Raw genomic sequence first — 16,804 nt, 5'->3', positions numbered from 1 at the left:
TGGAGAGGGAATCGAGTGGTCCTTGATTGGGCAACCTGAACGTGTTGTCTTTTTAAATCAAATGTGTTGCTGCTTGATTTGTTTCCATAAGAAACATGAATCCAACTCTATACGGAGTATGAACAACAGGTGGCAGTGAGGACTTCGTGTAACAAATCACATTTGCTTAAAAACTGTTTTCATTCTTTAAATAAATCGATTTCATGTAAGTTACACTAATGTATTTTTTATTCTAAAGCGGTGAGCATGTTTAATAATAAAGGGTGTAGAAAGCTCAACGGATTGTGAGAGAAGCGGGTGCGGCTGCAAATCGGCATGAGATCCTCGTGAGGTTGGTTCAATGCTCTTATTTGGCGTCCTCCGAAAGCTTGAAGATCATTTGGCCTTTTATCGAGGATGCGCCGCATGTCCTCGCCACTTCCAGATGGGTTTAACCGGGCGGCACGTGTCAACATAGACGATATGATGCAACTATCAACAAGTAGCATTATTCTTTACTATATAATGGGTAGACAACTGCTTGTCAGGCACACGTTATAGTTGTCCATTAAGGGGTTTATAAGCTTTTGGGCCGTTGGAGACTTTAACGAGGTGGAGTCGCTTTTTAGTTCACCGTATTTCAAAACTGGCATCTCATTTGCCGTTAAGCGCGGAGAACTATGATGGAGAATAAAACTTGACGGAACTAGAAATATGTCCATTTAAGTTGGTGGGCTTGTAGTGCCTTTGAGTTCCAATGAGAACAATTGTTGTGTTTTGGTAATTAAAGACTATATAAAATATATCCGGTTACGAACTATTCTAAGTATAGTGTTCCAGGGGAGGAGAAGCTTGTGCGTTTATAACCCATCAGCTAATCGCACATAAACCGCAGCTGTCCCGAGCGGGCGCGGAGAGATGTCAGCCCGCGGAAGCAGATCTCACCGGTCACTGAGAGCCGTTACTGCGATATTCATCCTGCTTTTTATCAACATTGCTGGAACAGCTGCAGACGATGACGCTTTTAATGCAGAGGTTTGTGGGGTATTTAAAAAAAAACATTGTTTGAATGGTATTTAACATGCTGAAATTGATCAAACTTGATTATTTAAAACAAAATATATTGTTTATAGATGTGTACATGATACATATTGATGTATGGTCAAAGATTTTTATTTTCTTGGGCTTGGGGAGAAAAAAAATGTAAGCTTAAGTTAGATGAAGACATGACATTTACCTGGTGTCTTTTAATAAGCTATATGGATATTTCTTTATTTATAAACTTAATGCATTGTGCAGCCATTATTTTAAAAAAGTTTACTAGAGTGAAAAGTCAACAACGCTTCCTTGGCATGATAAAGGAATAGTTCACCCAAAGATGAAAATTCTCTCCAGTGGTGGATTTAGGCATGGGCGACATGGGCAGCCGCCCAGGGTGGCATCTCCCCGGGTCAAAAATGTTGGGGGCGTGTTGAAGCGGGTTTCTCCAAGGGTGCCAAACAAGCTCCGCTACTGATTCTCTCATAATTTCTTGCCCTCATGCCATCTCAAATGTGTATGATTTTCTTCTGCAGAACACAAACAAAGATTTTTAGAATATTTCAACTTTGTAAGTTCATTCAATGCAAGTGAATGGTGACCAAAACTTTGAAGCTTCAAAAAAGACATAATGGCAGCTTAACAGTAAAGACCAAACTATACATCGATTTTGACGTGAACGTTCAGCATCTGCGTACAGTTGAACGCAAGCCTGTCAAAGTGTACTCCATTTGACGGTGCGTGCATACACAGGTGGTTGGTGCCTGTTATGTAACGGTGATTTCGTCTTCTAGCATTTCTTTGTGACCATAATGGTTCAAATGTTAATATTGCCACCTTGTGGATCCACTCATTTGTGCAAATAATTCCAGGAGCATGTGCGTTCAAAGATGCATAGTTAGAAAGATAGGGCTGCACATGTTCAGTGCTCGAGCACTCTGATTTGCTCATGCGTCCTGTACAGCATTCGCATCTGACCAAAGTATACTTTGGGCTTAATCCATAGGACTCCAGTGTTTAAATCCATGTCTTCTGAAGCAATATGATAGTTGTGGTTGAGGAACTGATCAATATTAAGGCCTTTTGTTACTATAAATGACCACTTGAAATTTTATTTTTGGCGATTCGCATTATCATATGCATAGGCGCATATCGCCACCTACTGAGTAGGGAGGAGAATATATAGTAAAAAACTAAAACGACTTAAAGGGGCCATGATATGCCTTTTTTTTCATCTTCAAGTTTGTTTAGAAGAACAAAGTCAAACATATGATGAAGGTGAATTAATGATGAGAGAATTTTCACATTTTAATTTGCTATTTTATCAACATTGTAGAACGTGTTTCAAGAAGGCTATTTAGAGAAAAAGACAATACAAAGAATAAATACAAGTGAGGGAAATAAAAGAAAGGGAAAATTTTGTTGTTACAAAATATCTCACATTTTGGCCAATATCTTTAGGAAACAGTTAATGGACTACTAAGGAGCAATTATAATTGTTTTCACTCCTAATTTTGGTAAAGAAAAAGTTTTCACTCCCAATTCAACTAATTTTTTAATTGTTGAATGGTGAATGGTTTTTCATATACACTGGTCCTGATACAGCTTCAATTGTCTCTGTCTGTACTCACTCATGGGCCTTTTAATAATCTGGGAACACATTCAGCTGCTTATTTCTGTTTATAAGTTCATAATCCTAACATTTAAGACTTGCTTTTGGTGTGCAATTATTTTGAAGTTTGGGGTTTTATTCATTTTGACAGATCTCCATAAGATTTCCCATTGTATTTTTAAGGTTATTTGGAGACAAAGCAGAAGCTAATCTGCCCATTAAATGTTCTCAAGAAGGGGCCAGTATTTGTGTCTTATTTAATCCTTTTAAAATCCATCCTTAATCATACTACTCAGTAGTCATTTCAGTTCATTGTCCACTTTACATTTTAAACTTCTTTTTTTCTATTGAAGTCATGGCTGAGGATGTATGGCTACCTTTCCCAGGCTAGTAGACAGATGTCCACCATGCAGTCATCTCAGATCCTTTCCAGTGCCATCAAGGACATGCAGCGCTTCCATGGCCTGGAGATGACAGGACAAATGGACATGGCCACTCTGAAGTATGATTTCCTCTAGTGCACCCTCTCATTCAACTGTCCATTGAACAACAACAAGAGCTCAGCCTTGAGCAGAGTAATGACTGTATACTTTGAAGTTAACTGTGAGGGAATGGAAAAAAGTTACTGTCCAACAGTTGTGTATCTGGGTCAGCTGCAGCCTTTGCAATATAGTAGCAGTTCAGTGAAAACTGCTTACTAAACATTTTAATTGTCTTTTGGGCAATGACAAAATTTCTTTTTTTTAGAGATGCAACAGTTACCCAAATACAGTCTCATAGAATATTGTCTTCCCTTTTTAATTTGCAAACATGCTTGGGTCCGAGTAGTTTTACAAATTGAATGTTCTCGTAAGCTTTTGATATTTGCTGTCCACCAGACATGCTAAAATCTCTGTATTTTCAGAGCTATGAAAAGACCTCGCTGTGGAGTGCCTGATCGCTTCGAGAAGTCAACTGAGGGAGGTTTTCGTCATAAGCGTTTCACCCTTACTGGCCACAAGTGGGATCAGGATAAGCTCACTTACAGGTGATTTTTCAACTGAATATTGAGAGCTGTGGTGCAGTGGGTAATGCATGTTGTCATAGGTTCAAATCCAGCCCTTCGACATGTTCCGAGCTCTTTGGCACTAAAATATTGCTTTTTTTTACAGTGTATTTTAGTTTAATAGAATACTCAAAATACCCAATAAGATAAGTCTTATACAGTTGTTTAGATGACACTTTCGCAGTAGATAACGTGTGTTTATGTGGCAAACTGTGATTTGTTACAATGGAGATCAGTTATTATCTGATTAATATATTTAAGCTTTGCCATATTTATGATTCCTTATGTTTCCCATAATGATCCCATTGCCTCTTTCTCTCCCAAACTTTACTGTTTCTCATTTGACATTTCTATATTTTAAAGGTAAAAAGGCCATAATTAAAAGTAAAAAAATATTTTTATTAAATTATGGTATTTAAAATATAAAAATAATTTTAAAGGCAACTTTGATTAACATTCAAAAAAAAAAATATATTAAGTTTGACATTAAAGCTTTATAAAATGTTGCTGATAAAATACTGTGATTTTGATGACACAGGAGTAAATAAAGTAAATCGATTTTTTTGTTTTTTGTTTCCCCTTTCCTTTTTTAAGCATTCAGAACCACTCGCCAAAAGTCAGCCAGGAGCTAACTCACAAGGCTATTCGCAGGGCCTTCAGTGTTTGGGAGAAAGTAACACCTTTGCGATTTGAGGAGGTCCCGTACCACAAGATAAAGAATGGAAGTGAAGGGCCTGACATTATACTACTGTTTGCCTCTGGATATCATGGTGATATGTCTCTTTTCGATGGGGAAGGAGGGTCTCTGGCTCATGCTTTTTACCCTGGTCCTGGAATGGGTGGAGACACTCATTTCGACATAGATGAACCATGGACCCTTAACCAACAGGAGGGCTCAGGTTTGAACTATTAGCTGTTTCTCTGCACTCTTGCCATCTTCAAAGTAGTCACTTTTTTTCTCCCAATTTTGGAGTAGTTACTTTCCCACAGAAAACCTTGTGATGTGAATGTAGGCATTTTTTTTAAATTGCTTAAAGGTGGTGTAATTTTGGTGTAAAAACTGTCAATCTATTAAAATTTTTAATCAAATTAATTAAACGATGTGCAGATTAATTAATCGAATTAAACGAAATTTATTGCATACCAATATTTATTCAAAGTCCCCCAATTAAAGATCATTTACAATAATTTAAATAATTATAAATATAATAGGCCTATATAGGCCTAAAATATTATAATTTAGATATTTAAAATACATATAGCATCATATTGCATCATAAAGCATTTAGAACATTCTATAAGTGGCTTTAAAAGTGAAATATTGCTTGTTTTTATTTCTATATAATTGAACATAGCCCTATTATTGGCATACTTCTCTCTGCTCTATTTTTAGTTGATGTACTTGTGCATAGATGGGCGGAGCATTTTTGGAGCATCTTACTAGTTTTCTGTGCTTCTAGTCATAAATGTTTTTAGGATGCTGTGTGAAGTTAAAGATCAAAGTTAAAGTTCAAAACTTTGAATACCCATCTCAAGATTCCTGCATTCTGTTGTGCTCGAGGGCAGATGTCATTGTGTGCAAGAGCACGTTATCTATGGAAGGGTTGCTCTTTGGTTTGATGAGACGTGTTGCCTGTAAAGCTGAAATGCTGAAGGCCCCCTACTGCATCTAGGTGGTACATCAAGCTTTAATTGCTCCGATGCTAGGATCATTAATTATTACGCAATTTATGTACAGGTTGGGGGCATGATTCATGTAATAAATCGCACTAAATTAACTTAGTAAGTCGACAGCCCTATTTAAAATACTTTCTCTGATTTCAGTTTACTATGCAAAGACAACTATAAGTAAGCCTGTCTTGGGTTGCTTTCCCCAAAAAGTGTAAACACTGTTAACCTATACAAACATACCTCTGTTTGTTTGAGCAACTTAACTAGCTCAACCAGTGGTGTGAGTTTGGGGTGGGACTATCAGTTTAATGAGCAATGTCAGACAGAGGGAGTGTTTGGGAAACCTCTTTGAAATCAGTTATTATTTTTGCAACTCCGTTTGGTGACACTAGGGGTGCTGAAGTTACGTACTTCTCCCTAAAGCACCTAATGTTCGTGTCAATTTATTTAATTTGCTGTTGTTGTCTGTGGTTGTAGGTGTTGACATATTTTTGGTCGCAGTTCATGAGTTGGGTCATGCACTCGGATTGGAGCACTCCAATGACCCTACTGCCATCATGGCCCCGTTTTACCAGTGGATGGACACAGAAAGCTTCTCATTGGCTGAAGATGACATAAATGGTATTCACCAGATCTATGGTAAGTACTCCAAGACACTCTGTTTCAGTTAAGTTAACCATTACTATATTTATTTTGGACTGTCAATGAATCCATTCAGCTGTTAAAATCAGTTAAAGTTTTTGTCAGCGCACAAAAGATTTTAGTAACTATAGATAAAAAATCAATATTGACCCTGTTTATTGTTGTTCCATATATTATTCCAAAGAAAAATAAAATTTTGTCTGTGATCTTTCATAAAAATAATTACTTGCTGCTCCTCTTAAACAACTTTCCTTTTCGGCAAATGTCACCAAGCCTTCTTATTTTTTAATAATGCTGACAAATGTCGTTGCTGACTTGGAGGATCTTGCTGTAATACGTTGATCGATCACTGCCATGGAGACAAAATTGACTGAGTTGGTTGCAAGAGTGGTGGATGTTGAGAAACGGACCGATTATCTGGAGTCATCAGAGAGGGAATTGGCTACAAACCTGTTAGCGACAAAGGCGGACTTGGATTGTGTTTGGGAAAAGTTGGAAGACCTTGAGTCGTAACCAGCGAAACAATGTCTGAATTGTTGGAATTCCTGAATGTACAGAGGCTCAGAATATGGTTGAATATGGATGGACTCTTTCAGAGTCTGCTCGACATAACAGGCCATAAGCTGGAAATGGATCGAGGTCACAGGGTTCTGGCTTGGCGATCCGCTGAGGGACACAGGTCCCGATCCATTCTGACCAAATATCTGAGACCATCCAATAAAGATCATGTAGTACACGAGGCGAGGAGTAAAGGAAGGTTTTCTTGGAAGAACCACATAATTTCTTGTTCCCAGACTCTGAAAATTCGACGAGAGAAACGTGATCGATTCAAGGAATGCAAGAATCTCTTGCATCAATGGAAGGTCACTCCGTATTGGCCGATCCCAATCTGATACCAGTGTAGCTTTTGCATTATCAGTTTAGAATATCTTTACATTATTGTGTGGAACTAATTGGGTGTACTCTTTAATATGTAAAGAAAGACAAACCTCTAACTACACATTATTTCAATATAAATGTATAGCTCATTAAGAAACACTTTATTATTACATTTACATTTACATTTATGCATTTGGCAGACGCTTTTATCCAAAGCGACTTACAGTGCAATTATTACAGGGACATTCCCCCTGGAGCAACCTGGAGTTAAGTGCCTTGCTCAAGGACACAATGGTGGTGGCTGTGGGGATCGAACCAGCAACCTTCTGATTACCAGATTACCAGTTATGTGCTTTAGACCACTACACCATCACCACTCCATGTTATTAACTAGTATACCGGCTTCTGTAGCGCAAAAATTAACAGTAATTCCAGTATAACTCATCAGTAGAAAAGAGGCATTTTTTAATAAAATGTTTTGCAACAATTTCCAACTTTTATCTGGACTTTAAAGGATTCAGATCTCTTTTTTAATTAATTTAGTTGTAAGATATCAGCTCACTTTCATTCACACAGTTATTGTTTGGAACCTATTCAACTTAAATATTATCATTTGTAAACAAATAATAATAGTAATATATAGTAATATATCTCAATCATGCACCTTTAACTTTTAAACCCTCACGCTTTTATTTTGACATTCTGAACTCTCAAGGAAGTCCTGTAAGTGTGTATTTTTGTTGGCAAGTTCACAGTAGCTAAATTCACTTCTTATTCAAATTCTTATAATATGCATTTAGAATGGCACCGGAGGTGCATTTTACAAGTGAACCGATACCCGATCCATCTAAAAGCTTCAGTATCGGAGCCAGGTATCTGATCGGTGCATCCCTAGTCTCTTTTGCACTGATGTTCCCGGCCAAATTGAGAACAGATACCAAGGATGGCGACAAAGTATTAACTTGTTCCCAAACAAATCTGCACATTCTTTGTGTATATATATATATATATATATATATATATATATATATATATATATATATAAAATGTATTTGTGTTTGCTTTTTCTTGTGTATATACTCATGTGTGACCACAAGGATGTTTGTTGGGGGTAAGGGCGTGGTTGGGGATTGGGATGGGTGGTTGTGGGGATTAAATGTTGATTCTATGTATATATGTTTGCTTTATTTATTGTAAGAATCAATTAAAAATGTTAATTACAAATAATCATGTATGCGTTTGTATGTATAGGACCTCCAGAGATTGTGACCACTCAAGCACTGTCCACCACAACCTTGTATACAACCACTGCTGAGCCAGAGACCACCACCATTATGGCCCATTCGAGAACAACCAGACCATCGCTGCAGCCCACCAAGCCCTGGTTGCCTCCAGTCGACCCAACTAGAAGGACCTACAGACCCCAGCCAACAGCACGCTCTGATCAGGACGCACCTGACATCTGCAAGGGGAACTTTGACACAGTCACTGTGTTGAGAGGAGAGATGTTTGTGTTCAAGGTTAGGAACTTCAGTAAATGCTGTAATATCAAAATGTGTAGTTACTAGTGTTCTTGCTTGGGCAAGTATAACTATGACAATTGCCCATACTTAGAGTTAGGAATTGAAAACTTTAGAGATGAATGATACCTTAAATTGTGTGGCTTGTTGTGTAGAGGTGTGCTTTTACTTCTGTAAGAGACTGGACTTGCAGTTGTCACTTGCCAGACAATAAGCAAAAATATCCCTTAGACTTACATTGAAGGAGGGACCTGAGCCGTATCTATGGACTATAATATTCAGAATATTTTAGAGATGGGCATGTTCTCTTTTGACTTTGGACAAAGCAACATCTTAGAACACCTAAAGCTGGTGCCACACTAGCACACTCCAAACAACTCGATTTTGGCCCGAGGATGTCACACATGCAGACTGTATTGCTGAGATTTCGCTCTATCCAGTCAGAGGTATGACACATGGCGATTCATAATTGTGGAAGGGTGACAGACAAACCGACTCGCAGCAACTCTCTCTCTCTCTCGCTCTCTCTCTCTCTCGCTCGCTCTCTCTCTCTCTCTCTCTCTCTAAATAACAACAGTAGTACCACGTGAGCATAAATCATTTTAAATGAGTGATTTTAGTATGTGATTCATGGAGTAACTTACCTTGTGAAAATTGTGTATTTATCCCCTTGAAGCTTGCCGTAAAATGTGAATGTCAAATGCAGCTTTCAGTGAGTTTCATCAGTCATTTTAGTGTAGGAGAAAAACACAGGAAAAACGCTTGTTGACAGAATCACTATGGATTACAATCCGCGTTTGTGCTTCTATGCAGCTGAGTGTGATGCAACTGTTCAGATCAGCTTGACGTTTTGTCAGTTCTTCAGTAAAAGAAGCTCATTGGTCACTTTAAGAGAAGACAAGCCCATATGAGCGACAATTATTTAAGCAAGCCTGATGTGCTTTTTGAGTTTTTGAAGCCATTAACTCAGCAGGGAGTTCGGACGGTCAAGTGGTTAACGCCCTACCGCTGGCAGATGCTAATGTGTGCTGCGTCTCTCACCTATTGGCCAGCTATGTATGTACGGATTATGCACTGTTTATGAAGTTCACACCTGAAAATTACGGGGAAAATCCGCTAGTGTGGCGGCAGCTTTAGCAACTGCATAGATTACCACTTACAAGACCCTAGCATTTGGTGGGAACTTTTGTATGGGCAAACATCACTTTATTAAATGTATATTTACATTTATTCATTTGGCAGATGCTTTTATCCAAAGCGACTTCCAAAAGAGGATTAATACATCAGAAGCGATTTATCTTAATGAGACAGTGGTACAAAAAGTGCTGCATTACAAAGTTTCACTGTCATCAGAATAGTAGTATCCAAGACAGATAAGAGTGCAACAAGAAATATATATATATATATATATATATATATATATATATATATATATATATATATATATATATATTATTTTTTATATTGAGTGACTGGTTAAGTGCTCATGGATAAAGTGTTTTTAGCGGTTTTGAAGACAGAAGGTCATTCCACCAACATGGTACAGTGAAACTGATAGTCCGGGAAAGTGTTTTGGTGCCTCTTTGTGTTGGTACAACAAGGCGCAGCTCAACATTTTTGTAAACATAAAATTAACGTAAAGGTGATCTGAGGTTTTTCATACCAATTGTAATGCTGCTTTTATGCCTTGTTTGCTTAATTTCAGTATACATCAACGTCTTTTGTTTGTTTTTGATCATTAATTTGGATCTTGTGCCTGCAAAAGATAGATCTACAAGGAAGTATAAATCTTCAATGGCTTTCTGTTGTGTGTTAACAATATTAGTTTTTCTTTGGCAGGGTCGTTGGTTCTGGAGGGTTCGGAGGAACCAGGTTCTGGATAATTACCCAATGCCTATCTCCTTCTTCTGGATGGGGCTTCCTGAAGACATTGATGCCGCATATGAACGGCATGATGGAAAATTTGTATTCTTTAAAGGTCTGCATCCTAAACTAATTCCAAGGCTTTCAGTAGCCAATAAGAAGTGTATTTGATCTTCACAATAGTATCTCAAACCAATTATTATTGTCATCCACACAGCAGGATAGTAAATATTCTTAGTATCAGGATGAAAGTGTATGACATCTTCAAAAAACACAGTCCAATTAATTTAATATTTCACAGGTATCAGTCTACTTCTCCTTTAAACATCTGTTCCCGTGGCTGTAGTAGCAACAAATTATGTTATTCGTGAAACACTTAGAGAGAGGGGTAGAGAACCTGGAAAGAAATGACTTATATTATATAACTTATAGCTGTGAACGGTTGAACTGACTGAATTTCATTTTGGGAATTCTTAGTTCTGCAGTTTTTTTGAGAATTTAGATTTCACTTTTACATTTTTTGAAGGGAACTATGCTGTTATGCTGTACAATGTATCCTCTGTGCTATCCCAGTAAGTGAACAGAAGGCTCTATGATCTCATCTCTCAGTCATTCAACCCCTGCCATTTACTGTATGTCTTTCCTTCTAATGTGGCTTTTGTCCATCTCCTCTCTGTATTCTGTATTGCTCCTGCAGGAAGTAAATACTGGCTTTTCAGAGAGGCAGACGTGGAGCCTGGATACCCGCAGGACTTGTTTCGTTATGGTCAGGGCATGCCTGACAGAGTGGACACTGCAGTGTGGTGGGAACCATCTGGTTTTACCTACTTCTTCAGAGGAGATGGGTAAACATGCTGAGGTCCTGGTGGAAAAGGCCAGATGTGTCAAGTGTTTGAGAGTTACCTGTCAACACATAATATAACACTCACTTTTTAACTGTTTAGCTTTAGAGAGCAGTTTCATGTGGTGCTTCAATTAAAGGGACAGTTCACCCAATAAAGAATTTTCTGTCACGACCTACTGTATATCATCTCTTGTCACCTTAAACAGTATATGGTTTTTTCTTCTTCTGTGGAACACAAAAGGAGTTGTTTTTTTTGTAATTCCCAGTATCCCATTTTCTTTAAATGCCCTTTAAAATTAAAAATAAATAAATTTTAAAAAATCAGCATAAAGGCAGTACAACACATGCTAACATGATGTATAAATACATTACAATTTATATAAAATATCATTATATTTCATATTTTAGTAATGGTTACAAATATTTTCATTTGTCATGACAAAGATGTCACAATGCAAATAAAGTCTTTAAACATGTAAACAAAAAAATAAAGCCTATTTTATTGTTATTTTGGGCTGAAATTACTTTTCTGCTCTTCTCCATACAATCGAATTCCATACGAAGTAGATGGCAACTCGTGGCTAATCAAGCTTCAAATAGGACAAAGTACCAAAAAAGTAGTCCCTACTACTCATGTACTGTTTCATACAGTATGTTCTAAAACCATATGGTAATTTGTGTGAGGAACAGACAATTTAGCTGGAAATATTTAATGACCAAATTTTTTGTTTTTGTGGACTATATCTTTACCGCTTTAGCACAGAGAAGGAATTTAGTGTCCACTTTAATTTTTTCCCATTGCTGGTTTTATCTTGCAGATATTGGCGATTTAGTGAAGAATCCCATGCTGTGGAGAAAGATTACCCCAAACCATTGAGTGTGTGGGGCTCCATTCCTGGCGCACTTAAAGGGGCCTTCCTCAGCGATGATGGAGGTAAGTGAGGCAAAGGGAATGGTTGCCCAAGAAAATGTCACAGCCGAATGCAAGAAAAAGAGAACAAAATCCATTAATCCAAAGCTAAGAGGGAAAGAGTGACTTCATCGCTGAAAAACTGGGGTGCAATAAGATCTTTGACATGAAAGTGTTCTGCACTCACTTCTAATTTCACAGTGTTGTTCACAATCTCCTTTACCACATCTTTTTATAGCTGTAGAATTTGGTACTCTCTTACGATTGACTAGAATCTCGCGTAATTAAACATTTGGTGATGATTACAATGACCAGAAATTTCCATGTCATCTGAGTCACTAGTGTATTTATTATAGTGCTTTTTATTTTTTATGCAATTAATTAATTCAGTCTGAACCGTTTAGCATACAGTCTGCATACAGACATTTTGCAGATATTTGTCTTACGTGTGCAGAATATTTATTTTTGTAACCTTTACACTTAAACTTCATAAGAAAATGTAATTCGATTTTGAAAATCTTTCAATTACTTACATTGGTAGAATGTTAAGCATTCAAAATGAAACAATGACGTTACTGCATTTATCCTCGTGCACAGAAAATAAGATGTGCACGGAGTGTCATGACAACATAACCATTGCAAATCTAATATTAAGTTACTAACATGCATTTTATCCAACTCTCTTTTTTTACACAGCATACACTTTCTTCTACCAAGGCACCAAATACTGGAGGTTCGATAATAAACTAAAGAAGGTTGATGCTGGATACCCCAGATCTATTTTAAATGATTTCATGGGCTGCCATGTGACCTTTGACGCTGATGCAGACACAGATATAAAGCCTGACCACAGGTGGCCAGAGACCACAGATAAGAATCAAGACCTTGATGACTACAAAAATGGTGATGTGGATGTTGCTGTTGAGGATGAAGTTGATGAAAATAATAATGATGATGATGAAGAGGAGGAGAAAAAGGAGGTGGATGTTGTTCTAAGGGCGAATGATAATGAACACATAACAACCCTCATCTTGGTGACAGTACCTCTGGTCTCTGTGCTATGCATTTTGGGAGTGATCTATGTCATTATTACCACACTCCAGAAAAGACAGACACCCAAAGTGTTAGTTCACTGCAAAAGGTCCCTGCAGGAGTGGGTCTGATGCTCACTAACATATATTAGCTCTGTTCAAAAGCCTAGTGAGCTGCCTGCCTAGATGATATTTTAAGGTGTCAAATGTGCACTCCCAACATGAAGGCTGTATGAGTAGGCCTTAGTGTCATTGCATGCATACTTGGTGGACAACACAATCCCAATACAATGATCAGTCAGTATGTTTACATGCACTTTACAAGTTTCATTTCAATCGAAGTAAAACAGAAATTCTTTTGTGTAAACGCTTTGGTTCAACTGAACTCATACAAGTCCACATACCTAGATAATGAGATTGTAGCTTGGGTTCGTCCAACATGTATACACGTTATTTGGACCACATTCGGCCTCGCCATTGCTCCATGTGTAGGAGCATTCGTTGCTTGACAGAAACAACAACGTGTGGTGTGTATTTAACACTTCCTCAGCTGACATCTTTCATTCAAATATTCGGTTGCGCATTGTCATGTGTGCTTGGACAGACAGATGAAGACTGTAGCTTGACTACTCAGAAAAAGCTGTAGCTCAATTATAAATGTGCATGTAAACGGAGTAAAAGAAAATGTGAAGAGTGGAAAGAAATGACCATAAGAAAGTAAATATTCTTCAATCCAGTTCAAAAAGTATCACAAAAAATAGCAGTATTAATAAAAATAGATAATTTTACTCAATATTTGTGTGCGATGTATGTTTTGTGCAAATTAAAGTATAACTTTGTTCGCTTACCAACATGCTAACGGCAAACCAAATTGCAATCAACTGTAAGGCAGGCCACATCTACACTTATCCATTTACATCCGTTTTCAGTTTCCTAACGTCATTTTTTTCCAAAGTATGTGGTAATGGAAAATGTTTTTGAAAGTCTCCCTTTTTCGGTAGATGAAAAGGCCATTTTAGTGTGGATGAGAGGCGTAAACATAGCGTAATTGATTCGTTTACCAAATAAACCTTAGTTTTGAACGTGGCCTATGTCTGTGTGGTGCATGGAGTTCATAGTGTGTTTCAAATCTGTCACTTGTGAAGTTCGATTTCAGTTTGGATGCTGCCTTAAAAGGCATAGGCAGCAGACAGCAAGGATGCTTACTAAGTTTTGAACAGATCTGCTTACACTACTCTATAGCTGATATTGTGCACATATGTCTTCCGAGTGACACACACCTTTGTTGTTTGTTTATGGTGCTCATCCAATCAGAACCCTGTTCTGAGCAGATCATTTGCATTTTTGATAGATGATTACGATTTGTTTAATGGTCATTTTGTGTTGTGGTTCTTCTCTGTGAGCAAGTTAGTTATGTTATGTGTTTTGCTGTTGAGCCTAGACTTTTTGGTTTTACACTGTGGGAAACGTTGGATGTATTTAAAAATTAGATTAGCAAATTTCAGCACATCCTCTGTTAACCAGCCTCAATAATAGAGGAAACCACAAACTCTGTGTCAAGGTCTTGTAGAAAGAAAGAATATTCAGGCTCAATAAATTGTCTTGCAAACATTTAGGAGGATTTACAGTCTCTTCCCTGTGTTGCTGGGGCTGGCTTGCATTACACAGATGTTGCTGATTTTGGACTTTATGGAGAGAGAAAAAAGGTGGGGGCCTGTAGCCTGCCAGCATTTCCTCTGCCTGAGTTCCTTTGAGCGTGCCAAAGAGGACAAGGAGGGGGAATAGAAGTGAGGTGTGCCATACTGTCACCATGACCTAGATATAGTGTACAGTACCCCCAAACCACCCCTTACTGTTTGTCTTCCTGTGGGACTTTCCTTTTGTTTACCTCACTGTACCCCCAGCCACAGTCTCCCCCCAACTCTGGAGTCTTTGTTTATGAGAGGCATTCCTGGCCTTGGGATCCTGTCTATCAGTGCCTGGGAAGGCTGTACTGTATCTGTGCTGTACGACTCATGCTTAGTCAAAATAAAGAAATACACTTCTAGCACTGTTAATTCGTGATGGTCTGTGTTAAGGTAACACAGACCATCAGGAATTAACACCATCACGAATTAACAGTGCTAGAAGTGTATTTCTTTATTTTGACTAAGCATGAGTCTGCAAGCTTTTCGTTGCAGTCACATAAACTTGAAATTTGTGCAGTTTCAGCAGTTTTCATATGTGGCCTTCAGTTTTTTAAAACTGTGTAATTTTTGTATTGTCTCTCAAAATGAATGGGTTTTAAATTTCCCTGCTGCTGCTGCAAAAACAAAAAGCCTAAGCTGGTTTACTGGTCTTTGCTGGTCTCCAGCGTGGCCAGGATGGTATTTAGGCTGATTTTAAGTCAACTTTCAGCTGGTCAGGCAAGGAGACCATCTTAAACCAGCTTCGAACAGCAAACCAGCTTAAGTTTAAAATGTTTTTTTTTTTGTTTTCAGCTGAGAAGTTTTTCAGACCTCAATTAATTTTGATTTCAGACAATTATATTGTTTTTATTAACAATCGTGTAAATCATGCAGGGCATGTATCGCTTTTACAGATATTATCTGGTATGTAGCTTGCTCACAATAAAATGGAGTACACAGATGTTATCCCCTTTATTTTTGGATGTCCTCTGCTGATTGTGCACATCCTTTGTTTTGTTTGAGTACAATAACACCTTCAAAATGTATTGCATGCATATCTGTTCTAAGAATATCGGTGACATTATACTAGTGTTAGGTAAATCATGCTTTTCCTGAGATTGTGCTGAAGGTGCTAATTGTATCTACATGTAGATGTGATGTATTAGTGTGTTCTGAACTCTTCCCAGTAGGAGATTAAGACTTTATCCTGTTTAGAAGGTAATAAGAAACGTTCTTGTAATAACCATCTCATAATAATGAGGAACTTTCTCATAAAAATGATTTAGTGTCTTTATAATAATGAGAAACTTTCTTGTAATAATGGCTTAGCATAAAATAGTAATAATGAATAACTTTCTCACAATAATGAATTTATCTCATAATAATGAGAATCTTTCTTGTAATAATGACCAACCTAGTATCCATGATAACTTTGTTGTAATTATGAGTTATTGTTTGCAGTCGAGAATCTGTGTATCTGAGGCTAATGATGGCGAAAGGATACAGCACCTAATGAAATTGCTTAAAATAATGTTTTAATGAAAATTTGTGTTTTTAATATTTTTATTATATACAGTAATGACCATATTACAAAAACAATGAGGCACTCAGGGATGTGCTGTGTTTGAATAGTCACTCTTCAGCACATTGCCTAACAACTCCCTTTAACTGTGACTATTTAGGACAGCATTTCATATATTATTGCTTAATTTTTAAATAAATTACCAAAACCTCATAAAACCCCATCCTATTCTACACTCTCCCCTATTATCTTGTTAGTGGATTAGATTAGCTCTCTTCTGCATTTCCTCCAATCACAAGCGAGGAGAATGACATGACACGGGTCTGAGGGTGCTGATAGGTGATGCACTTTAGGGGCTTACCTCAGATCAGTTCAGGTTTTCCTGAAAATGGTTGTGGTTTGTGTTTGTAAGGCAATAGCTTGTCCTTGATCAGTTGTATGCACCCGTCTCTAGTTAAAAGCTAATCCTGACTTTATCTCATTATTGGATGTCCTGCCTTTTAGCTGGTCGGACCAGCAATCACCATGGCACCATTGGCTTCTGAAAGTAACGAACACAGATGCCCTCAAAATTCAAAGAA

General features: G+C 37.6%; 1 protein-coding gene across 1 annotated transcript; it reads left to right on the top strand.

The window, feature by feature from the left end:
- The first annotated feature begins 474 nt into the window (after positions 1-474).
- On the top strand, positions 475-15,041 carry LOC127640534 (matrix metalloproteinase-15-like). The gene is made up of 10 exons (XM_052123152.1): positions 475-1,014; positions 2,983-3,131; positions 3,534-3,656; positions 4,269-4,573; positions 5,823-5,984; positions 8,118-8,386; positions 10,226-10,364; positions 10,947-11,094; positions 11,912-12,027; positions 12,700-15,041. The coding sequence occupies exons 1-10, from the start codon at positions 898-900 to the stop codon at positions 13,164-13,166; spliced, it is 1,995 nt and encodes a 664-aa protein (XP_051979112.1). The 5' UTR covers positions 475-897; the 3' UTR covers positions 13,167-15,041.
- The last annotated feature ends 1,763 nt before the right edge of the window (positions 15,042-16,804 follow it).

Source organism: Xyrauchen texanus, chromosome 49, assembly GCF_025860055.1.
Source record: "Xyrauchen texanus isolate HMW12.3.18 chromosome 49, RBS_HiC_50CHRs, whole genome shotgun sequence".
NCBI lineage: Eukaryota > Metazoa > Chordata > Actinopteri > Cypriniformes > Catostomidae > Xyrauchen > Xyrauchen texanus.
Note: the sequence above shows the minus strand (reverse complement) of the source record. Positions and strands in the feature narration are given on the sequence as shown.